At 46.2% G+C, this 24,418-nt stretch overlaps 1 protein-coding gene across 4 annotated transcripts in view; it reads right to left on the bottom strand.

Annotated features, from left to right (window-relative positions):
• Positions 1-24,418, bottom strand: part of ADGRE5 (adhesion G protein-coupled receptor E5) — a 231,221-nt gene that overhangs the window by 49,830 nt on the left and 156,973 nt on the right. For all 4 annotated transcript variants that reach the window (XM_069231712.1, XM_069231710.1, XM_069231713.1 and 1 more), the window contains 3 exons: positions 17,040-17,254; positions 14,304-14,468; positions 12,252-12,443 (listed from right to left, as the gene is read on the bottom strand). In XM_069231712.1, the coding sequence (XP_069087813.1) occupies positions 12,252-12,443; positions 14,304-14,468; positions 17,040-17,254 (572 nt within the window). The remainder of the gene's footprint in view (positions 1-12,251; positions 12,444-14,303; positions 14,469-17,039; positions 17,255-24,418) is intronic.

A 24,418-nucleotide genomic window follows, 5' to 3' on the forward strand; every position in this document is an offset into this window, starting at 1 on the left:
TGGACAAGGCTAAGGGCAGTGCACTCTGGGCATAGGGACTGACCTTATATCATGGATTGTACCCAGTACCCTACTATATTTACTCCTGGTACCCATTGGACACAGCCTGCAGCTATGCCACATGGACACCGGGCACAGGGCATGTTCTGCATCTTCGCTGTACAGTCGATTCCACTACTTGCAACAGAAATAGGTGACTGGGTACAGTGCATGACTAATGGTACTTTCTATTAGACCCATTATCACTAAAAGTGTGTAACCTCCACTTCTTAGACATGTCAAAAGTGGCAAATGTCAGTGTCTATAACAGCAGATTTATTGATAGCCTTTGTTTTTTTTGCCTGTTGCCACATGGATCTGTATGGCCTACCTATGCTTATGGCCCTTGTAAGGAAATGCCTCCTTGGCATGGTTGCCCCCTGACTTTTTGCCTTTGCTGATGCTATGTTTACAATTGAAAGTGTGCTGAGGCCTGCTAACCAGGCCCCAGCACCAGTGTTCTTTCCCTAACCTGTACTTTTGTATCCACAATTGGCAGACCCTGGCATCCAGATAAGTCCCTTGTAACTGGTACTTCTAGTACCAAGGGCCCTGATGCCAAGGAAGGTCTCTAAGGGCTGCAGCATGTCTTATGCCACCCTGGAGACCCCTCACTCAGCACAGACACACTGCTTGCCAGCTTGTGTGTGCTAGTGAGGACAAAACGAGTAAGTCGACATGGCACTCCCCTCAGGGTGCCATGCCAGCCTCTCACTGCCTATGCAGTATAGGTAAGACACCCCTCTAGCAGGCCTTACAGCCCTAAGGCAGGGTGCACTATACCATAGGTGAGGGTACCAGTGCATGAGCATGGTACCCCTACAGTGTCTAAACAAAACCTTAGACATTGTAAGTGCAGGGTAGCCATAAGAGTATATGGTCTGGGAGTCTGTCAAACACGAACTCCACAGCACCCTAATGGCTACACTGAAAACTGGGAAGTTTGGTATCAAACTTCTCAGCACAATAAATGCACACTGATGCCAGTGTACATTTTATTGTAAAATACACCACAGAGGGCACCTTAGAGGTGCCCCCTGAAACTTAACCGACTATCTGTGTAGGCTGACTAGTTTTAGCAGCCTGCCACAAACCGAGACATGTTGCTGGCCCCATGGGGAGAGTGCCTTTGTCACTCTGAGGCCAGTAACAAAGCCTGCACTGGGTGGAGATGCTAACACCTCTCCCAGGCAGGAATTGTCACACCTGGCGGTGAGCCTCAAAGGCTCACCTCCTTTGTGCCAACCCAGCAGGACACTCCAGCTAGTGGAGTTGCCCGCCCCCTCCGGCCAGGCCCCACTTTTGGCGGCAAGGCCGGAGAAAATAATGAGAATAACAAGGAGGAGTCACTGGCCAGTCAGGACAGCCCCTAAGGTGTCCTGAGCTGAGGTGACTCTAACTTTTAGAAATCCTCCATCTTGCAGATGGAGGATTCCCCCAATAGGATTAGGGATGTGACCCCCTCCCCTTGGGAGGAGGCACAAAGAGGGTGTACCCACCCTCAGGGCTAGTAGCCATTGGCTACTAACCCCCCAGACCTAAACACGCCCTTAAATTTAGTATTTAAGGGCTACCCTGAACCCTAGAAAATTAGATTCCTGCAACTACAAGAAGAAGGACTGCCTAGCTGAAAACCCCTGCAGAGGAAGACCAGAAGACGACAACTGCCTTGGCTCCAGAAACTCACCGGCCTGTCTCCTGCCTTCCAAAGATCCTGCTCCAGCGACGCCTTCCGAAGGGACCAGCGACCTCGACATCCTCTGAGGACTGCCCCTACTTCGAAAAGACAAGAAACTCCCGAGGACAGCGGACCTGCTCCAAGAAAAGCTGCAACTTTGTTTCCAGCAGCTTTAAAGAACCCTGCAAGCTCCCCGCAAGAAGCGTGAGACTTGCAACACTGCACCCGGCGACCCCGACTCGGCTGGTGGAGATCCGACACCTCAGGAGGGACCCCAGGACTACTCTGATACTGTGAGTACCAAAACCTGTCCCCCCTGAGCCCCCACAGCGCCGCCTGCAGAGGGAATCCCGAGGCTTCCCCTGACCGCGACTCTTTGAACCTAAAGTCCTGACGCCTGGGAGAGACCCTGCACCCGCAGCCCCCAGGACCTGAAGGACCGGACTTTCACTGGAGAAGTGACCCCCAGGAGTCCCTCTCCCTTGCCCAAGTGGAGGTTTCCCCGAGGAACCCCCCCCTTGCCTGCCTGCAGCGCTGAAGAGATCCCGAGATCTCTCATAGACTAACATTGCGAACCCGACGCTTGTTTCTACACTGCACCCGGCCGCCCCCGCGCCGCTGAGGGTGAAATTTCTGTGTGGACTTGTGTCCCCCCCGGTGCCCTACAAAACCCCCCTGGTCTGCCCTCCGAAGACGCGGGTACTTACCTGCAAGCAGACCAGAACCGGGGCACCCCCTTCTCTCCATTCTAGCCTATGTGTTTTGGGCACCACTTTGAACTCTGCACCTGACCGGCCCTGAGCTGCTGGTGTGGTGACTTTGGGGTTGCTCTGAACCCCCAACGGTGGGCTACCTTGGACCAAGAACTGTACCCTGTAAGTGTCTTACTTACCTGGTAAAACTAACAAATACTTACCTCCCCTAGGAACTGTGAAAATTGCACTAAGTGTCCACTTTTAAAACAGCTATTTGTCAATAACTTGAAAAGTATACATGCAATTTTGATGATTTGAAGTTCCTAAAGTACTTACCTGCAATACCTTTCGAATGAGCTATTACATGTAGAATTTGAACCTGTGGTTCTTAAAATAAACTAAGAAAAGATATTTTTCTATATAAAAACCTATTGGCTGGATTTGTCTCTGAGTGTGTGTACCTCATTTATTGTCTATGTGTATGTACAACAAATGCTTAACACTACTCCTTGGATAAGCCTACTGCTCGACCACACTACCACAAAATAGAGCATTAGTATTATCTATTTTTACCACTATTTTACCTCTAAGGGGAACCCTTGGACTCTGTGCATGCTATTCCTTACTTTGAAATAGCACATACAGAGCCAACTTCCTACATTGGTGGATCAGCGGTGGGGTACAAGACTTTGCATTTGCTGGACTACTCAGCCAATACCTGATCACACGACAAATTCCAAAATTGTCATTAGAAATTGATTTTTGCAATTTGAAAAGTTTTCTAAATTCTTAAAAGACCTGCTAGGGCCTTGTGTTAGATCCTGTTTAGCATTTCTTTTAGAGTTTAAAAGTTTGTAAAAGTTTGAATTAGATTCTAGAACCAGTTGTAGATTCTTAAAAAGTATTCCAACTTTTAGAAGCAAAATGTCTAGCACAGATGTGACTGTGGTGGAACTCGACACCACACCTTACCTCCATCTTAAGATGAGGGAGCTAAGGTCACTCTGTAAAATAAAGAAAATAACAATGGGCCCCAAACCTACCAAAATACAGCTCCAGGAGCTTTTGGCAGAGTTTGAAAAGGCCAACCCCTCTGAGGGTGGCAACTCAGAGGAAGAGGATAGTGACTTGGAGGACAATTCCCCCCTACCAGTCCTATCTAGGGAGAACAGGGTCCCTCAAACCCTGACTCCAAAAATAATAGTCAGAGATGCTGGTTCCCTCACAGGAGAGACCAACACCTCTGAAATCACTGAGGATAGCCCCAGTGAAGAGGACATCCAGTTAGCCAGGATGGCCAAAAGATTGGCTTTGGAAAGACAGATCCTAGCCATAGAGAGGGAAAGACAAGAGATGGGCCTAGGACCCATCAATGGTGGCAGCAATATAAATAGGGTCAGAGATTCTCCTGACATGTTGAAAATCCCTAAAGGGATTGTAACTAAATATGAAGATGGTGATGACATCACCAAATGGTTCACAGCTTTTGAGAGGGCTTGTGTAACCAGAAAAGTGAACAGATCTCACTGGGGTGCTCTCCTTTGGGAAATGTTCACAGGAAAGTGTAGGGATAGACTCCTCACACTCTCTGGACAAGATGCAGAATCTTATGACCTCATGAAGGGTACCCTGATTGAGGGCTTTGGATTCTCCACTGAGGAGTATAGGATTAGATTCAGGGGGGCTCAAAAATCCTCGAGCCAGACCTGGGTTGACTTTGTAGACTACTCAGTGAAAACACTAGATGGTTGGATTCAAGGCAGTGGTGTAAGTAATTATGATGGGCTGTACAATTTATTTGTGAAAGAACACCTGTTAAGTAATTGTTTCAATGATAAACTGCATCAGCATCTGGTAGACCTAGGACCAATTTCTCCCCAAGAATTGGGAAAGAAGGCGGACCATTGGGTCAAGACAAGGGTGTCCAAGACTTCAACAGGGGGTGACCAAAAGAAAGGGGTCACAAAGACTCCCCAGGGGAAGGGTGATGAGACAACCAAAACTAAAAATAGTCAAGAGTCTTCTACAGGCCCCCAAAAACCTGCACAGGAGGGTGGGCCCAGAGCCTCTTCACAAAACAATGGGTACAAGGGTAAAAACTTTGATCCCAAAAAGGCCTGGTGTCATAGCTGTAAACAGCATGGACACCAAACTGGAGACAAGGCCTGTCCCAAGAAAGGTTCCACTCCAAACTCCCATCCAGGTAACACTGGTATGGCTAGTCTCCAAGTGGGATCAACAGTGTGCCCAGAGCAAATCAGGGTTCACACTGAAGCTACTCTAGTTTCTGAGGGTGGGGTGGATTTAGCCACACTAGCTGTCTGGCCGCCTAACATGCAAAAATACAGACAACAACTCTTAATTAATGGGACTAGAATAGAGGGCCTGAGGGATACAGGTGCCAGTGTCACCATGGTGACAGAGAAACTGGTTTCCCCCGGCCAATACCTGACTGGAAAAACTTACACAGTCACCAACGCTGACAATCAGAGAAAAGTACATCCCATGGCAATGGTTACTTTAGAATGGGGAGGGGTCAATGGCCTGAAACAGGTGGTGGTCTCCTCAAATATCCCAGTGGACTGTCTGCTTGGAAATGACCTGGAGTCCTCAGCATGGGCTGAGGTAGAGCTAAAAACCCATGCAGCAATGCTGGGTATCCCTGAACTGGTGTGTGTGAAAACAAGAGCACAATGCAAGGCACAGGGTGAAAAAGTAGAGCTGGAGTCTGGAAAAATGGCCCAGCCTACCAAGAGAACAGGAAAGTCAGTTGGGAAACCAACTGCAACACAGCAAAAGAAAGGGAACCTCTCTTCTCAGGAAGAAGTTCTGCCCTCTGAGGGAACTGAGCCTTTGGAGCTTGAACCTTATCAGGTTGAGCTCTTGGGCCCAGGGGGACCCTCAAGGGAAGAGCTGTGTAAGGGACAAGAAACCTGTCCCTCTCTTGAAGGCCTTAGGCAGCAAGCTGCTGAAGAGTCCAAAGGCAAGAAAAATGGAACACATAGGGTCTATTGGGAAGATGGGCTCCTGTACACTGAGGCCAGAGACCCCAAACCTGGTGCCACTAGGAGAGTGGTAGTGCCTCAGCTGTTCAGAGAGTTCATCCTAACATTGGCCCATGACATTCCCCTTGCTGGACATTTGGGACAAACCAAGACGTGGGAGAGGTTAGTCAACCACTTCTACTGGCCCAATATGTCCAACATGGTTAAGGAGTTTTGCCTCTCCTGCCCCACCTGTCAAGCCAGTGGTAAGACAGGTGGGCATCCAAAGGCCCCCCTCATTCCACTTCCAGTGGTGGGGGTTCCCTTTGAAAGAGTGGGTGTGGACATAGTTGGTCCACTGGAACCTCCCACAGCCTCAGGAAATATGTATATCCTGGTAGTAGTGGATCATGCTACCAGGTATCCTGAAGCTATTCCCCTTAGGTCGACTACTGCCCCTGCAGTAGCCAAGGCCCTCATTGGTATCTTTACCAGAGTGGGTTTCCCTAAGGAGGTGGTGTCTGACAGAGGTACCAACTTCATGTCAGCATACCTAAAGCACATGTGGAATGAGTGTGGAGTGACTTATAAATTCACTACACCATACCATCCACAAACTAATGGCTTGGTTGAGAGATTCAACAAGACATTAAAAGGCATGATCATGGGGCTCCCAGAAAAGCTCAAAAGGAGATGGGATGTCCTCTTGCCATGTCTGCTTTTCGCTTACAGAGAGGTGCCACAGAAGGGAGTAGGATTCTCACCCTTTGAACTTCTGTTTGGTCATCCTGTAAGGGGACCACTTGCCCTTGTTAAAGAAGGCTGGGAGAGACCTCTCCATGAGCCTAAACAGGACATAGTGGACTATGTACTTGGCCTTCGCTCTAGAATGGCAGAGTACATGGAAAAGGCAACCAAAAACCTTGAGGCCAGCCAACAGCTCCAGAAGTTTTGGTATGACCAAAAGGCTGCACTGGTTGAGTTCCAACCAGGGCAGAAAGTCTGGGTTCTGGAGCCTGTGGCTCCCAGGGCACTCCAGGACAAATGGAGTGGCCCTTACCCAGTACTAGAGAGGAAGAGTCAGGTCACCTACTTGGTGGACCTGGGCACAAGCAGGAGCCCCAAGAGGGTGATCCATGTAAACCGCCTTAAGCTCTTCCACGACAGGGCTGATGTCAATCTGTTGATGGTAACAGATGAGGATCAGGAGGCAGAGAGTGAACCTCTCCCTGATCTTCTGTCATCAGACCCAAAAGATGGTACAGTAGATGGAGTGATCTACTCAGACACCCTCTCTGGCCAACAGCAAGCTGATTGTAGGAGAGTCCTACAACAGTTTCCTGAGCTTTTCTCCCTAACCCCTGGTCAGACACCCCTGTGTACCCATGATGTGGACACAGGAGACAGCATGCCTGTCAAAAACAAAATCTTCAGACAGTCTGACCATGTTAAGGAAAGCATCAAGGTGGAAGTCCACAAGATGCTGGAATTGGGAGTAATTGAGCGCTCTGACAGCCCCTGGGCCAGCCCAGTGGTCTTAGTCCCCAAACCTCACACCAAAGATGGAAAGAAAGAGATGAGGTTTTGTGTGGACTACAGAGGGCTCAATTCTGTCACCAAGACAGATGCCCATCCAATTCCAAGAGCTGATGAGCTCATTGATAAATTAGGTGCTGCCAAATTTCTAAGTACCTTTGACTTGACAGCAGGGTACTGGCAAATAAAAATGGCACCTGGAGCAAAAGAAAAGACAGCATTCTCCACACCTGATGGGCATTATCAGTTTACTGTTATGCCCTTTGGTTTAAAGAATGCCCCTGCCACCTTCCAAAGGTTGGTGAATCAAGTCCTTGCTGGCTTGGAGTCCTTTAGCACAGCTTATCTTGATGATATTGCTGTCTTTAGCTCCACCTGGCAGGATCACCTGGTCCACCTGAGGAAGGTTTTGAAGGCTCTGCAATCGGCAGGCCTCTCTATCAAGGCATCCAAATGCCAGATAGGGCAGGGAACTGTGGTTTACTTGGGCCACCTTGTAGGTGGAGGCCAAGTTCAGCCACTCCAACCCAAGATCCAGACCATTCTGGACTGGGTAGCTCCAAAAACCCAGACTCAAGTCAGGGCATTCCTTGGCTTGACTGGGTACTACAGGAGGTTTGTGAAGGGATATGGATCCATTGTGACAGCCCTCACTGAGCTCACCTCCAAGAAAATGCCCAAGAAAGTGAACTGGACTGTGGACTGCCAACAGGCCTTTGACACCCTGAAACAAGCAATGTGCTCAGCACCAGTTCTCAAAGCTCCAGATTATTCTAAGCAGTTCATTGTGCAGACTGATGCCTCTGAACATGGGATAGGGGCAGTTTTGTCCCAAACAAATGATGATGGCCTTGACCAGCCTGTTGCTTTCATTAGCAGGAGGTTACTCCCCAGGGAGCAGCGTTGGAGTGCCATTGAGAGGGAGGCCTTTGCTGTGGTTTGGTCCCTGAAGAAGCTGAGACCATACCTCTTTGGGACTCACTTCCTAGTTCAAACTGACCACAGACCTCTCAAATGGCTGATGCAAATGAAAGGTGAAAATCCTAAACTGTTGAGGTGGTCCATCTCCCTACAGGGAATGGACTTTATAGTGGAACACAGACCTGGGACTGCCCATGCCAATGCAGATGGCCTTTCCAGGTTCTTCCACTTAGAAAATGAAGACTCTCTTGGGAAAGGTTAGTCTCATCCTCTTTCGTTTGGGGGGGGGTTGTGTAAGGAAATGCCTCCTTGGCATGGTTGCCCCCTGACTTTTTGCCTTTGCTGATGCTATGTTTACAATTGAAAGTGTGCTGAGGCCTGCTAACCAGGCCCCAGCACCAGTGTTCTTTCCCTAACCTGTACTTTTGTATCCACAATTGGCAGACCCTGGCATCCAGATAAGTCCCTTGTAACTGGTACTTCTAGTACCAAGGGCCCTGATGCCAAGGAAGGTCTCTAAGGGCTGCAGCATGTCTTATGCCACCCTGGAGACCCCTCACTCAGCACAGACACACTGCTTGCCAGCTTGTGTGTGCTAGTGAGGACAAAACGAGTAAGTCGACATGGCACTCCCCTCAGGGTGCCATGCCAGCCTCTCACTGCCTATGCAGTATAGGTAAGACACCCCTCTAGCAGGCCTTACAGCCCTAAGGCAGGGTGCACTATACCATAGGTGAGGGTACCAGTGCATGAGCATGGTACCCCTACAGTGTCTAAACAAAACCTTAGACATTGTAAGTGCAGGGTAGCCATAAGAGTATATGGTCTGGGAGTCTGTCAAACACGAACTCCACAGCACCCTAATGGCTACACTGAAAACTGGGAAGTTTGGTATCAAACTTCTCAGCACAATAAATGCACACTGATGCCAGTGTACATTTTATTGTAAAATACACCACAGAGGGCACCTTAGAGGTGCCCCCTGAAACTTAACCGACTATCTGTGTAGGCTGACTAGTTTTAGCAGCCTGCCACAAACCGAGACATGTTGCTGGCCCCATGGGGAGAGTGCCTTTGTCACTCTGAGGCCAGTAACAAAGCCTGCACTGGGTGGAGATGCTAACACCTCTCCCAGGCAGGAATTGTCACACCTGGCGGTGAGCCTCAAAGGCTCACCTCCTTTGTGCCAACCCAGCAGGACACTCCAGCTAGTGGAGTTGCCCGCCCCCTCCGGCCAGGCCCCACTTTTGGCGGCAAGGCCGGAGAAAATAATGAGAATAACAAGGAGGAGTCACTGGCCAGTCAGGACAGCCCCTAAGGTGTCCTGAGCTGAGGTGACTCTAACTTTTAGAAATCCTCCATCTTGCAGATGGAGGATTCCCCCAATAGGATTAGGGATGTGACCCCCTCCCCTTGGGAGGAGGCACAAAGAGGGTGTACCCACCCTCAGGGCTAGTAGCCATTGGCTACTAACCCCCCAGACCTAAACACGCCCTTAAATTTAGTATTTAAGGGCTACCCTGAACCCTAGAAAATTAGATTCCTGCAACTACAAGAAGAAGGACTGCCTAGCTGAAAACCCCTGCAGAGGAAGACCAGAAGACGACAACTGCCTTGGCTCCAGAAACTCACCGGCCTGTCTCCTGCCTTCCAAAGATCCTGCTCCAGCGACGCCTTCCGAAGGGACCAGCGACCTCGACATCCTCTGAGGACTGCCCCTACTTCGAAAAGACAAGAAACTCCCGAGGACAGCGGACCTGCTCCAAGAAAAGCTGCAACTTTGTTTCCAGCAGCTTTAAAGAACCCTGCAAGCTCCCCGCAAGAAGCGTGAGACTTGCAACACTGCACCCGGCGACCCCGACTCGGCTGGTGGAGATCCGACACCTCAGGAGGGACCCCAGGACTACTCTGATACTGTGAGTACCAAAACCTGTCCCCCCTGAGCCCCCACAGCGCCGCCTGCAGAGGGAATCCCGAGGCTTCCCCTGACCGCGACTCTTTGAACCTAAAGTCCCGACGCCTGGGAGAGACCCTGCACCCGCAGCCCCCAGGACCTGAAGGACCGGACTTTCACTGGAGAAGTGACCCCCAGGAGTCCCTCTCCCTTGCCCAAGTGGAGGTTTCCCCGAGGAACCCCCCCCTTGCCTGCCTGCAGCGCTGAAGAGATCCCGAGATCTCTCATAGACTAACATTGCGAACCCGACGCTTGTTTCTACACTGCACCCGGCCGCCCCCGCGCCGCTGAGGGTGAAATTTCTGTGTGGACTTGTGTCCCCCCCGGTGCCCTACAAAACCCCCCTGGTCTGCCCTCCGAAGACGCGGGTACTTACCTGCAAGCAGACCAGAACCGGGGCACCCCCTTCTCTCCATTCTAGCCTATGTGTTTTGGGCACCACTTTGAACTCTGCACCTGACCGGCCCTGAGCTGCTGGTGTGGTGACTTTGGGGTTGCTCTGAACCCCCAACGGTGGGCTACCTTGGACCAAGAACTGAACCCTGTAAGTGTCTTACTTACCTGGTAAAACTAACAAATACTTACCTCCCCTAGGAACTGTGAAAATTGCACTAAGTGTCCACTTTTAAAACAGCTATTTGTCAATAACTTGAAAAGTATACATGCAATTTTGATGATTTGAAGTTCCTAAAGTACTTACCTGCAATACCTTTCGAATGAGCTATTACATGTAGAATTTGAACCTGTGGTTCTTAAAATAAACTAAGAAAAGATATTTTTCTATATAAAAACCTATTGGCTGGATTTGTCTCTGAGTGTGTGTACCTCATTTATTGTCTATGTGTATGTACAACAAATGCTTAACACTACTCCTTGGATAAGCCTACTGCTCGACCACACTACCACAAAATAGAGCATTAGTATTATCTATTTTTACCACTATTTTACCTCTAAGGGGAACCCTTGGACTCTGTGCATGCTATTCCTTACTTTGAAATAGCACATACAGAGCCAACTTCCTACAGCCCTCCTAAATTTGAAATCTTGGCGTCAGACAAGTTTTATGACAGTTCATAAAATGAAGGCAGTCTTGTTATGAACATATTTTGAAAGGTAGATAGAACAGAAGTTAACACTGATGGTATTGCGCCACATATGTTTGTAAAAAATAACATAAAAATAAAACAACAAGTGTTTGTTTATGTTTACGTGAAGGTAGCCAGACTTTGCTTTCGGTTTGGGACGTTGTAGTCGGCTGGCAGGTTTGTCAGAAAGATTGTCTGCACCATCCTTATACTTTACCAGAGTGTGCCCTATTTCAGAGGCTTTGTTACAGGATTAGTTGCTGCTATCAGAAAAAGACTTGACATACATCTACAGCGTGTGGCTGATGCTAGGGCTGCACAACAACATTTAATCTGCCTTTAGCCGGTCACTGTATGAGCAATGTTGAACCTAATGTAATATGTGTCCACTCACTTTTCATTTCATCACACAGACCAGTGGTGTTTTAGAATGTGAAATCTACACTGGTTTAATTTCGGCCAGGCCCAACTGTTGATAGAGAAACTTGCACTGTTGGTTGAAACTTACCCTTTAATCGCCTAGCAAGAGCCTAGCAAATGTTACATAACTGAGAATAGAATGTCATTCATGCGTCCTAGATATATCACGGGTATCTGTGTGGTAAAGGTATAATCTAAAATGTGTTCAAGCAAAAAAAAAACGTTTGCAATTATTTTTCACTTGCCAACATTGATCAATGAAAAGCATCACCCTACACCAGTGGTTCCTAACCTGTGGTCCGTGGACTCCTGGGGGGCCCCAAAGCCTCCTCAGCGGGTCCGCGACTGCCAAGAAAATTAAGTAATATTAACAGATGAGGTCCCCAGCTTTCAGTAATGACTCAGTGGGGGGTCCCCGGATTCCAATAATGATTCCGGTAATGATAAATTGGGGGGGGGGGCAACAGAAAGTCAAACGGTTGGGAACTACTGTCCTACACCGTTGGCAGCCCTGTCCTTGTTATTTCCACATGGCGATCAAGGCACATGCAGCATCTGTGGGTTACAATATTTCTAGTGAGAAGCCACCATTTTTAAATTTAGAAACACAACACATATTTTGCAGTAGACCACACCCTTCTCCATAATCAACAGGCAGTGGATTTCCCCCAAACACAGCTGTCCTCTGTTGAGGGCTTACATAGACATTCTGCATACCTCAACTTTCTGCTTGGCTGGAAAAACTTTCTATCGCCAATCATCTCACTTGGACTTTTGAGCAGCATGTATTGCTTGGCCCCTATTGGACCACAGATAAGGTGAGGGTAAAAAAACAGGCACTTTTTTCATTCTGATTCCCCTGTCAGTGACCTAGGGGAGCAATGCCATACTTCTGTGAACTATTACAAGTAACATGGACCCACAGTCAAGTCTCCTTACCTCATTGTCCACTCTGGTTATCCCTGCCAGGAAGATGGCGTTTGCCAAGAAGAGGGAGATACACAGGTGCAGGTGGATAGTGTTACGGGTTCCCTTGAGAGACCGGCAAAACATGAAGGTGACTATGGCGAACAGGAGGCATATGAGTGATATGGCAAGCCCCACCTTGGTGATGATCTCTAGACTCCAGCTCTGTTAATGGGACGAGAAATACAATATTGACGTTTCAAATATACTTCCACTAAGCCTACCTTTACTTAAATTACTTGTGATATGATATGTTACCAATAATGTATGCAATTGGGAAATTGGTCATTCCCACCAATAGGACTCATGGTGTTGCTTCATCTTCGAGCTGGTTGTAGAATACATGCTGATCAAAGCAGTGTATTGAATAGTGTGTTGTAGTATTTAGCTAAAATATCTGATTGTTGGTCAAGTATTTCACTGAGTAGCTTTCTTTAATAAACAGAACTGTAAAACACATCTCAGTATCTACCAAAGCAGAACCTTTTTTAACCACCTGTAAAGAACACAACTATGGAAAGTCTTTCCCTGTAGTGAGCCCTAATTTTTTTAGTTGCAAGGAAGGACTGCAGTGCTCACCAGCCTGTCCAGTTCCATAGCTGTCTTAACACTGCAAACTCTACTACCTCCATCTTTATATTGCAAGCAATCTAGCACTATCACTCTACTGGGGCCCACGTTTTAAAAAAAAACATATTTTCTGGTTCTGCAAACCTCACTACTTCAGGGAGGTCTTTATGCAGGGCATGTTCCATGTGTGTACCAAACTTTCAGGGAAGACTAATTTTCTTCAATGAGGATATTGTTAGTGGAAGTTGGGACTTCAGGCACTATCATCTCTTTAAATGTATAGAGAGATTACACTCTAACAAGACGGTGGTTCCTCTCCTTATGTGCCAAAAAGCTCTATACCACGAGCTCACACAAAAAGACAAGCAACAGGCCATGTTAGTTTTGACCCAGACCAAATCGCCCAAGCCATCACTAGAGAGTGATTCTACCATGTCCACTATGTGATACTTGACCACGATGCACTTCTACAAACCTCAGGCTCACTATCCTCCCTCTTTTGATGATTCCTCATAGAACGTAACTGGCCCTAACTTAAGTGCGGTCACATTGAAATTACTACAATCAAATCTTTCATTAAAACTCTGCTCACAAAGAACCCTACTGTGCGCAAGATGCTCTGCATGGCCTGCAAAGTCATTGATGGAACAGTGCCTGTCCCCTGCCTGCCTCACCATTCTGAACAAACCCCTGAAGATGGTTAGCCAGAAGCAACTGGTGCTCAGTGTTCTTACCTTGGGACAGTTTAATTCAAGGTGGAGTGCACCCTGAGGGGAGTTCCAAAGTACAGTTCCTTGGAATAGTACAACTATTCACTCAATTGCAAGTGGATTGGGGGGGTATTGCTTCTGTTCCAAGGATTCCACATCCGGAATTTGTTACAGCTTGCTCTTCGTCTGAAGCCAATTTTAGCAATGATGGGAAGAACAAAAATATTCTGCTAAGCTTACTGCCACTAAGGTGTGTACAACAGCTATTCAACCATCCCCATCATCTTCGGTACCTACAGTTCCCTCCATATTACTCGGTTATCTAGTGCTTAAAAGTCACTAACTGGTAGCACTGTCAATTTATTTCACAATGTGCTGTGATGCCCTAGGAATTATAGTGCGCATTCTAAAAATGGCAATAATAACAAGGAAAAACACAAAATAAATTATTATAATGCACCTAAAAAGGTCTTGTTAAAACCTTCAATGGTTTTGCCAAAATGTCTTAATGTTCGCCAAGTACTCCTGGCCTCTAGCTTTGTTTTGTGAGATACAGGAGCAGCATCGCCATCTGTTCTACTAGCAAGTCTTCAAATGCGGACAAACTCGTCTTCAACACCAGTTTTACTGCCTATGCCAGGCATAGACTACCAACTATTGGGCTTCCTTCATTCTTGATAACTCTCATACATTCGTACTGGGAAATCCAGGTACTATGGGCCCGATTCATGGCCTGCTGACCTACCTTAACAGGGTACTGTGCCATCAGTACAGCAAAGCTGCTCAGGTGATTACACTCGCAGGTGACTCTCTGCCCATTCGAGTCGGTGAGGTGGCAGCCCTCTGTAGACCAAAAGCTTGTGTTCCCAACGATCTTACGGTACGAGCAGATGGCATCTTTCTTTTCCCCCTGTCAAATGAAATGAATGACAGGCGTATGTATTCAGCAAAGCTGCAAACATGCTTAATATTAGTCACTATGAGTCATATGTACAAACACATTTTCCCATTGACACAGAATGGGAAAGACCCTTTGCTACATCTGGCCCTATGTGTCACATTCCCAAGAAGTTATGCAGTTGTGCAAGTTACCAATACAATCAGAGGGGAGCTAAAAAAACTAAACACCTACAATTTCCCATTCCTCAGAGGCATGGAGATCACCACAGGGTGGTGTAACACATTTTGGTGGTAAGGGTGCCTTACTAGAGTTTGATGTATCAACATTTCCCCTACTAGAGTTTGACGTAAGTTACATTTTGCATGGCATATTAAAAAGTAAATGAGTTTTGCTAGCTGCAGAAAAAAGGTGTAAGGGTATATATACTTTATTAAAGTGCTTCCTTAAGAAGGTGGGCAGGTTCTGGCTGCACAAAAGATGTCAACAAATGCAGGGTTACTGGATATGCAGTTATCTGCACAAGTTTCGGTATACAATACAGTAATACTTTATGAATCAGCTGATGGTGGTGTGGTGTGTGTTGATAGAAGGGGTGAAGAGGGCATCTTTCTCGTGAGACACACATGATCAAAATAACAATAGCACGCACACAGAACCAGATTTACAGTTTGGTGGATAGTGTACTCAAACACAAACCTGTACTGTTAGCAATGCCAATTCTGAGTCCTCTGAGTTTTCTGAAGGTGGTGCCCACTTTGACTCAGGGGTTAGCTGAGGGTAACTCACTCCGAGTGCCTGATGGATTAGGGGACTTCGGAGTGAAGTCATAAGACTATCAGCCCTAGTAGTCTGACTGACTGTATGATAGCTTTTCTTCTGCCTGACCCTGCCAAGAAAACACTGGAGGTCATGGATAGAAAAGCGATTTTTTTTTTTGTGAAAAACATAAAGTTTGATGGCGAGTCATCAAAACCGACACCATACTTTTTGTACCATCAAGAACTGCTGTGACGGCCGATCCTCTGAAGGTACTGAAATAACCACTGGATCCGTTATTGTCTGTAAATTTGGTGTCCTGTAGTCTGTCAAGGTGGCAGATATAATATTCTCTGCCACCATGACTGGTGGGCTGCTGCCCGCCACACTCTAAATCTGGCCCATCGTCCCGTGAGTGACATGATAACTGATCCCAAGCAGCACTGGATTTAGTAGCACACCTGTTCGTATTTTTATCTTATCCTAGAAATGTAATGTTCGATTCATTAATGGAGCACTCTGTCTTTTAATCTGACGAGGCTCCCGCCTCTAGACTTCACTCGAGGTGTTAAATGTGTACTTCAGTATCCCCTGATGTAGTTGTTATTGGTCCTTTGATGTTTTTCTAAATATTCGGAAATTAAGAAGGGTTTTCCACCTTGATATCGAGGTGTAAACATCAAACTACAATAATATTGTGACCAGAATGCTGAATGCCAAAATACTGCAATGGTTAAGTACACGTAAGTATATAGTTGTTTTAATTAACACCACATATAGTTACCTCACAGATAATTCAAGGTACGTAGATTGGGAGTTAAGAATTGTGTGTATATATATATATCTCTATATATAGATAGATATATATATACACTTGGCTATATACACTTACTGTCACAATATTGTGGTAGTTCATAGTCTGGTCACAGTATTTCTGTAGTTTGATATTTGTGCACTAAATAACATGACATACAACCTTAAGAAGCATGTGTCGACTGATTATACTGGTGAAAAAGTTCAGCAAACCGACACATCTCCTGCACAGATCCCTCTATTTTATTTACATGTTATTTGTAATTTTGTCATAATACATAAAAAGACAAATCATGAAAGTCATTTTCAGCACGATGATAACACATAACATGCTGTTAGGTCAGAATGTTGATGGTACCATTATCTTCAATCACAGTCACACGATTATCCTGAAAGGGAACCAGCAACTCCCCACAAGGGAGCCTCGTGGGTATCAACCTCCCTCTCATATCAGTCGCAACTCTACTGGGGCCATATTGTGTCTCTTCCTCCCGCCAATGGGCATGGGCCACTGCATTGCTATCGCTCTCTGCAAGGCAGGGCAATGGTGCACCGCCGCCATGTACAGGCGCATCACAGTGGATGACCTCACTTGTCCCATCAAGAGGGCAGAGCTTCCCTGTCCAATGCCTCGGCAGCAAGTGCATCCCCCTCCTCTGCCACTCCATGCAACATACTCTCCCACTCCTGACAATATATCCTCTAGGCACCTATCAGTGCGCACCTCTTTCATATGCCTCAATTCTGCCCAAGCCCGTTCTTCCAGGTCCCTAGCCGATACCGGTATCGTGGGTCCAATAGGCACAGACCTCTCTATACACTTAAGCTTGAATCTCACCAGATGTACTTAACCTCAGATTCTTCCTAGGTGGATGAAGTGAATACCTTTGGGTAGTAGCAAATCCTGCTATTACAGCAAAAAAAGGAACTTTCACTTTGGGGCCTGGGATATAAAATGGCCAAGATCATTGTTACATTCTTTTCCCCTTTGACACATTTTTCAGGACATACCTTTTTCTCTATTTCAAAAGTGAACTTAATGGGTGTCTTCAAGTTGTACGGCTGCTCATTGCTCACAAAGGCAGTTACCACTTCTGAGATCACATTGTACTTCACATCTTCCTTCGGCGTTTGGCTTGGACTCTCTTGTCTCCCTTCAATGAAAGGCGCCTCAGACAAAAAGGTGCGCATGTTGTGGAAGGAAAACATCCCCACTATGACAATTCCTAAAGAGAATATATTGTTCTTGTAATTAGACAATTTTGAAGGAGGAATCATTATACACTTTTATCGACAAACAAAGCTGTCAAAATACTCACGCTTTTTTCAAATACTTTACTGCACAATAAAAATAATGTGTTCCCCCACATTTCATTGCATGTCTTTGCCCCACTCTTCTTGCCTTCACCTCATCAGCCACCTCATCAGCAGAATACTTGAGCGTCTTTAGAGTAAACAAGAAGCTAGAACATGCATATTTGAAAACTGTTATTTTCTGGTCACTTCAATTATCACCACACTTTGAGAACAAAAGCAGGCAGTGTATTTGAGTTGGATTAACATCTGAGGCCAGAATTAGTACCTGTGTGCGTCAAGCTTACATTCCTTCTATATTGTAATATCTTACAACCTGTATTGGATTTTGCCACACCAGAGGTTACTTGTGCATAACGAAGAGGAATTAAATGTGTCTAGCACCAAGAGGTGTGTTTTACATGGGATGCAGTATTGTTTGATGATGCCTCTGGTATGTTGGTGCTGTTCCCACTTACAAACATTCCGCCAAAATGCCCACCTATGAGGGTGTGTCTCTCTCTCCTCTCCTACACCTGCCTTGAAACCTGCTATTGTAAACCCTAGCTTGTGAAGGTTTACCGTAATTTAAATGTGGAATTGGCACTGTTGTAGCGTGTTGGCTTTCATAAGCCAGTCGTCCAGATATGGGAAGACATTAATCTTTTGCCTTCTGAGGTGCACTGCGACAACTGCTAGACATTTGGTGAATACGCTTGGAGCGGTTTTGACCCCAAAAGGGAGGACTTTGAATTTATACTGTTTTCCGGCAACCACAAATCTTAGATATTTGCAGTGTGCAGGTCGTATGGGAATGTGGAAACAGGCATCTTTTAGGTATGAAATTGTTCTGTTGAAGGAGTGGGATGACATCCTGAAGAGTGACCACATGAAAGTGTTCTGAAAAAATGTATTGGTCTAGGGGCTTGTGGTCAAAAATGGATCAGAGTGACCCATCCTTTTTTGGAAAGAGGAAGTATAGTGAGTATACTCCTGTTCCGTAATATTGGGATGGAATCTGTTCTATCGCCCCATTCAGAAGAAGTGACTGTACCTCTTTTTTGAGGAGTGCAAGGTGTTCCTGAGATAACCTGTGAGTGCAAGGAGGGATGTTGGGAGGTGCAGAAGTAAACTCCAGACAATAATCATGTTGGATAATGGAGAGGGCACATTGGTCCAATGTTATGTTTGTCCATTGTGGGTAATACTACTGAAGACATCCCAACTGGTGATACATGGGTTTGTGGTATTTGGAGGTAGTCAATGTTTTTCTGTGGAAGTTGAACCCCTGGAGCTAAGGTTTTTGCCTCTGAAATTATTTCTCTGAATGTACCCCTACAGGAGCCTCTTGGGTAAGAGTTTGAGGCTTGTTTATTTCGGGAGGTGGAGGATTCCGATGTTGTAGAGGATTTGTAACCACCTCTAAACATTGGGTGACGAAAATCACCTTTATGCTTGGGATTGGAGAGCCCCCATAGCCTTTATAGTGTTTGACTTTTTAAAAAACAACTATTGTGGAGTCAACTTGTGGTCCAAAAATATGTTCTTTGTCAAAAGGCATATTTAATACAGCTTGCTGCACCTCTGACTTAAATCCAAAGCATCTAAGCCATGCATGCCTTCTTATCAGCACACTGATACCTCTTGCTTCTGTGTTGGCAGCATCTAATGCACAACGAATAGAAGTATTTTGCAATTGTTTGACCCTTGCCAGTTTGCTGTCCATGCTTACAATGCTACTCTGGGCGATATTGGAAAAGATCTTCAATTTCATCCCAGTGGGCCCTGTTGTACCTAGAGCGTAAGGTTTGCAAATTGGCAATACACCAATGATTTGCAGCTTGTGCAGCCACTCTCTTGCCTACAGCGTCAAGCTTTCTACTCTCCTTGTCTGGTGGAGGAGAGTCTCCAGTGACCTGGCTATTAGCCCTTTTTCTGGCAGTAGTACCCACTATTGAGTCTGGTGGCACTGGTGACCAGATAGAAAGTGGGTCTGTGAGGGTGCAGGTTTATATTTTTTTGTCTATGCTAGGTTTTTTGATTCTGGAGCAAATAGGCTCTTGAAAAATATCAGCTGCATGACACATCGTTCCATAAAGCATAGGGAGCTATTGGGTGTCTCTATGAGTGCTGGTAAGGGTGTTTAATAAGAAATCCTCTTCAATGGGTTCTTTATGTATTGGTACATTATGGTATACAGCTGCCCTGGCAATAACTTGTTGGTAGATGGTGGTATATTCTGGAGCGGAAGGCCTAGAAGGATACAGATCTGGGTCAGTGTTAATGACTGGCTCGGGATCATAAGAATCCCAGGGGTCTGAATCTTGGAGTGTGCCCCCTGAGTAGTGTTCTTTTAATACGGGTGAACCCTGTGGAGCAAAATCTTCCGCAAATGAAGATGCAGGAGAATAGATAGGTGGTGGTGGTGAAGTGGAGGTGGGAGGGGGAGTAGAAGGAGGAGGAGCAGGCTCAGTTGAGGAGGAACCTTCTCTTTATGTATCTTTTTTGGAGGTGGGAGGTGTCCAGTGCCTCCTGAAAAGTTACCTTCCTTTTAAAAGTCACAGTAGTTGAAGCTACAATGTACCCTATGCCTTCCTGAATGTATATTCTGCACTGTTTAGCTTTCATAGAATCAAGTATATGCTGAATAGGTGAAAGCGTGGCGGAAGAATGTCCTGCGTCCAAAGGTCCTTAAGTTGCAGTCTTTATGTTTTGGGACCAAAGTTTTTGATCAATGGCATTTTTTAGGTCCCAAACTAGGTCTGTAGACTCTTGGCTCGAGGCTGGTGCAGTCGGTGCTGAAACCTTGTCCATACTGGGTCAGACCAAAGTGGATGAGGTCGATGCTGAACCCAAAGCTGCCTTCATAGGTTTCGGTGCCAAGCCAGTAAGCGGGGCAGCCGAACCTTCTTTCCGAGACTGACCACAGCTTGCTTGCAGTGGTGGGCTGGTGACCTCAACAGGGACTTTTTTCAGAGTTTTTGGGTGAGAAGGTGGAGCCCCAGTCCTACTGTTTGTGCCGACGATATTGGTTGAATTTCGATGTTGGCTTGGATGTCGGAATCCAGATCTTTGATGGAGACCGTTTCTTCTTGTTGTGGCTGTTCTTGTGCATGTTCCTCCCCAAAAATATCCAGGGTGCCTTGTGGATGTCTGCGTGCCATTTCTAACCTGCAAGCTTGTCGGTCCTGAAGAGTTTTCTTTGATCGAAACGATCGATATACCTCACAAATAGCCTCTTGATCTAGTGAGAGGCACAGGTTACACACTGGATGTGATCGGTGTAAGGGTACTTCGAGTGGCACAGAGAACAGAATCGAAACAATGTCCGTTCCATCAGGATTACATTATTTCTGGCACCACTAGTATATAGGCCTGAAGCCTGACTGGGCCCACCCGAAAGGGCATGCAGTAAAAAAAAAAAAAACTGGTCCCAATGAGTTGGAAAGATCATTGTGCGAAGAGAAACTGCGATTGAAAGTACAACACTGTTGAATATAGAGAAGACAGAGAGAAAGTCTCAGACCGGAGCAAGTTGAAGACTGTGCAAAAGATTACACATCTGAACCCGACGGGGGAGAGAAAACAATCTAACAAAGGACTCGAAGCCCATGCACACTGTCACCAAGACGGAGAAGCCACTCAATCCTGAGACTCGAAAAAGAACTTCTTTGAAGAAAAACAACTTGTAACGCTCCGGACCCAACACTAGATGGCAGGATAATGCAAAGCATGTGTATCTACAGCCACACATGCCATCAAACACTTAGGCCCATATTTATACTTTTTTAGTGCCGCATTTACGCCGCTTTTTGACGCAAAAACGGCGCAAACTTACAAAATACAATTGTATTTTGTACGTTTGTGCTGTTTTTGCGTCAAAAAGCGGTGCAAATGAGGCGCTAAAAAAGTATAAATATGGGCCTTAGTTACCTTTACTGCAAGATCTAAAAAGTCATTTGGTCCAACAGACTTTTAACTATGGTGGACATACACTAAAAAGAAAGAAGTGGCTAAGGAGGGCAAGGTTGATGCTTTGCTGTGAGCCTCTGAAGGGTTTTGTGGTGACCCAGCAGTGGTTCCTTTGCTCATCACATGTGTGGTTGCAACAACTGTGGCTCAACCAGTTATTCTCTCTGCAGTACGGACATGTCCTTCTCAATTACCTAGTCTGTCTACAGTCCAGACACTTTTGTCCCAGTCAGAAGTTTGCTGTAGAGTATGGACATTTACTTTGGACAACTGCCTCCGTGGCACAGCCACTAGTACCTTTTTCTGCCCTTCTTTCTGCCATAAGGCCAATTGTTTCCTTGTTTCCCAGCCTGTCGACGATGCAGGCATTTGTATCTCAATCAGCCCTGCTGCCTTCAGGACAGAAGTTGTATTGCAATTAGGTGTTCTCTCTAAAGTACTGACACTTTTACCGCTAATCAGCTGTTTTGTGTCCGGGAAAAAAGGTTGCACAAGTCAGCCACTCTTTCAGAATTAATGGCACATCAAGAGTGGCAGGGATGTCTTGAAAACCACTGTGGATTAAACAAGATTACTCTTGCTTGGCCTAAATGTAGTGACTTCCATACCATAGACAATTCCTCTGAATCCACTACCAGAGGCGCTGCACTGTTTTTTTAATTAGTAGGAGTTGGACTGCAGAAACCTTATCTTTTCTCTCCCCCTGAGCCTTTGAGGCTTCCACTAGCAATAACCACAGCCTAGTAATCGCCATATTCATACTAGAATCCCAGCATGGCAGTATGCTACATTTAGCTTTGAGTCATATATACTTGCAACATGTAGATGTAGAATTTGTCTACAAGTTGCGGAAAGAAGGTGATATCTGTGTACAAAACTATGAAATGCTGTTGTGATGTGATTCCACCATCTCTCTATATTGCTACAAATGCTGAATGAACAAGCGAGAATTCAGCAGAGTTCATTTTTAGGTCGAGCGAGCAAGTGCTTCCAACCTGTTGTAAGTATTGTATGCTTTTGATCATGCCCATCTCACACTCATCACTTTCAGTCATTCCTGGGCTTGCCTTTCAAAAATCCTTTGATGGTATTGGTAAATGCTTTACATTTGTCCCGCCTTGGGGCAGTTTTGTGACCTACTTTTTTCTTTTCTGTCTTTCCTTAGCACACCCTGGCGCTTTGGATTGGCTTGCACTGCCATCACCCAGCACCTCCCGCCCGTCCCTCACTTTCCTGTTAGTGCCTGCCTGTCCCCAACAACCCTCCCACCGTTGCTTGTTACGAGGTCATTTCATGACATGTTTAAACTATAGCTGGAGTGTAAGTAGAACAACCTCTTCCATGCCACCGTCTTTGCCCCGCCTCCCCTTGAGAGTGTTAGACTTGATGAATGGCTGTGAACTATGGTAAGATACAATGCGTTCGCCCACAGTGCACGGAATGTTTTGACTTCTTGCATGGAACAGCATGGCACACACTGAGACAAGATTTGCAAATATATTCCCAGCAATAAGCAGACAGTTCAGCAACAGTAGATTGTTCATCAATTTAAACCCTATTTTGTGCGGGGCGTGGTCTCCAGATGGCGCCTCCATGCCTTCCTCACTGCAGCTCCTCCAGGAAGCTTTAGTAACGGAAGAGACACCCCGCGGGCACTCCCCGAGCCCCACCACTCTGCCAAGCCATCTCATTTGTACCTCTCTGCAGCTACCGCACAGTTCGTGGCCTTTAGACCAGACGGTACTTTCTTTGAGCAGGACTCCTCCATACTGAGGCCGAGGCAAGCTAGCCCCCTCGTCTGGCCACACCTTCAGTAGGGAAGCGCGGCCTGCGGGGCCTTCTTGTAATGCAAGGACCACCTTATCTAGTGTCATATAACCCATCGCTCTGAAAAGATCCCTTTCATTGTTAGCATTGGCAGCGGCATTCCCAGGCACCTTTCTATACTCTCTCCCGCTCTCCCTCATCCTATCGCATCATCTCCCCGTTTCCATGTCCATTGCACTGTTTGCTCTGCTTCTCCGTCCATCTCTTTCTCGCCCGTTTTCATGATTCCTTTTCCTTACAATTAACCCTCATTGTCTATTACTTATTTCTTAGCTTCCTTTCTTCCCTCCCTTATCTCTTTCATTCTTCCTTCGTTCCTCCAGTACACATTTTCTTTCCTTTCTCCATTACTTCTTTTCTTCATTTCTCACTTTCTTCCTTTCTCTATTGCTTCTTTTCTTATTTCCTTGTTCCTTTCTATTGTTTATTTCCTCCTTCCTTTCACAATTCTTGTATTGCCTTTTTCCTGATGCAGTTTCCCTATTCTTTCTTCCCCCCTACTCATTTTCCGCCACTAATGGTTGTTTTTTAACCTCGAGTTGCTTCTTTCCCTTTTTATAATGTATTCTATTTCTTTATCACTGTTTTCTTTCACCAGCTCTCGCTCCACATCCCACTCCCTCCTTAACAACTCTTTCTCTCCCACACTCTCGCTCTGTTGTCCATCTTTCGTTCTCTCTCATTCCTTCTTTAATGTTTTCTCTTGTTTTCTTTCCTCTTCCGCCTCACGCAACCTCTTCCTTTCTGCCTGTAACACCACCCACGCGCTTTCGCTCACTAACTGATTTTGTCTCTTTATCTCCTGTTCTCACTAATTCACATTTCTGTTGCCGCGGCTCCATACGCCTACCCCCCCCCCTTCTCTCTTCCATGGCCTTCTTTAAATGTAGCGCCAACCTCTGAAGGTCAAGTGATACCATCTTTGTAACAGACAGCTGATAAACAATAGTCCATGGCTTTAATCCCACCTGTCAGGCTCTAAGAGGCAAGCCCACCACCGTCTGTAAACTAGGCCAGAATGACAAGAAACTGACAAGAACGAATGCCTAAAAGGAAACTGCAAAAAACACAGAAGGTGGCAAAGTGACTGCAACAGAAACATTAGGGAACAATCTCTTTAAAAGTACTTACATCTACGTTTAAAAAACAGTACTGAACTTATTTCAACGTTACACAACCGGGCCTCGTACCTAATAAAAACCCGTCTAGTTTATTTCTCTCCTTAGTCCTCCTCCTCCATAGCAGTCTTGTGTCTTTTTTTGGGGAATTAAGTTAGCCAGTCAGCAACTCTGCCGGTG

This window comes from Pleurodeles waltl, chromosome 4_2 (assembly GCF_031143425.1).
Source record: "Pleurodeles waltl isolate 20211129_DDA chromosome 4_2, aPleWal1.hap1.20221129, whole genome shotgun sequence".
In the NCBI taxonomy this organism is placed as follows: domain Eukaryota; kingdom Metazoa; phylum Chordata; class Amphibia; order Caudata; family Salamandridae; genus Pleurodeles; species Pleurodeles waltl.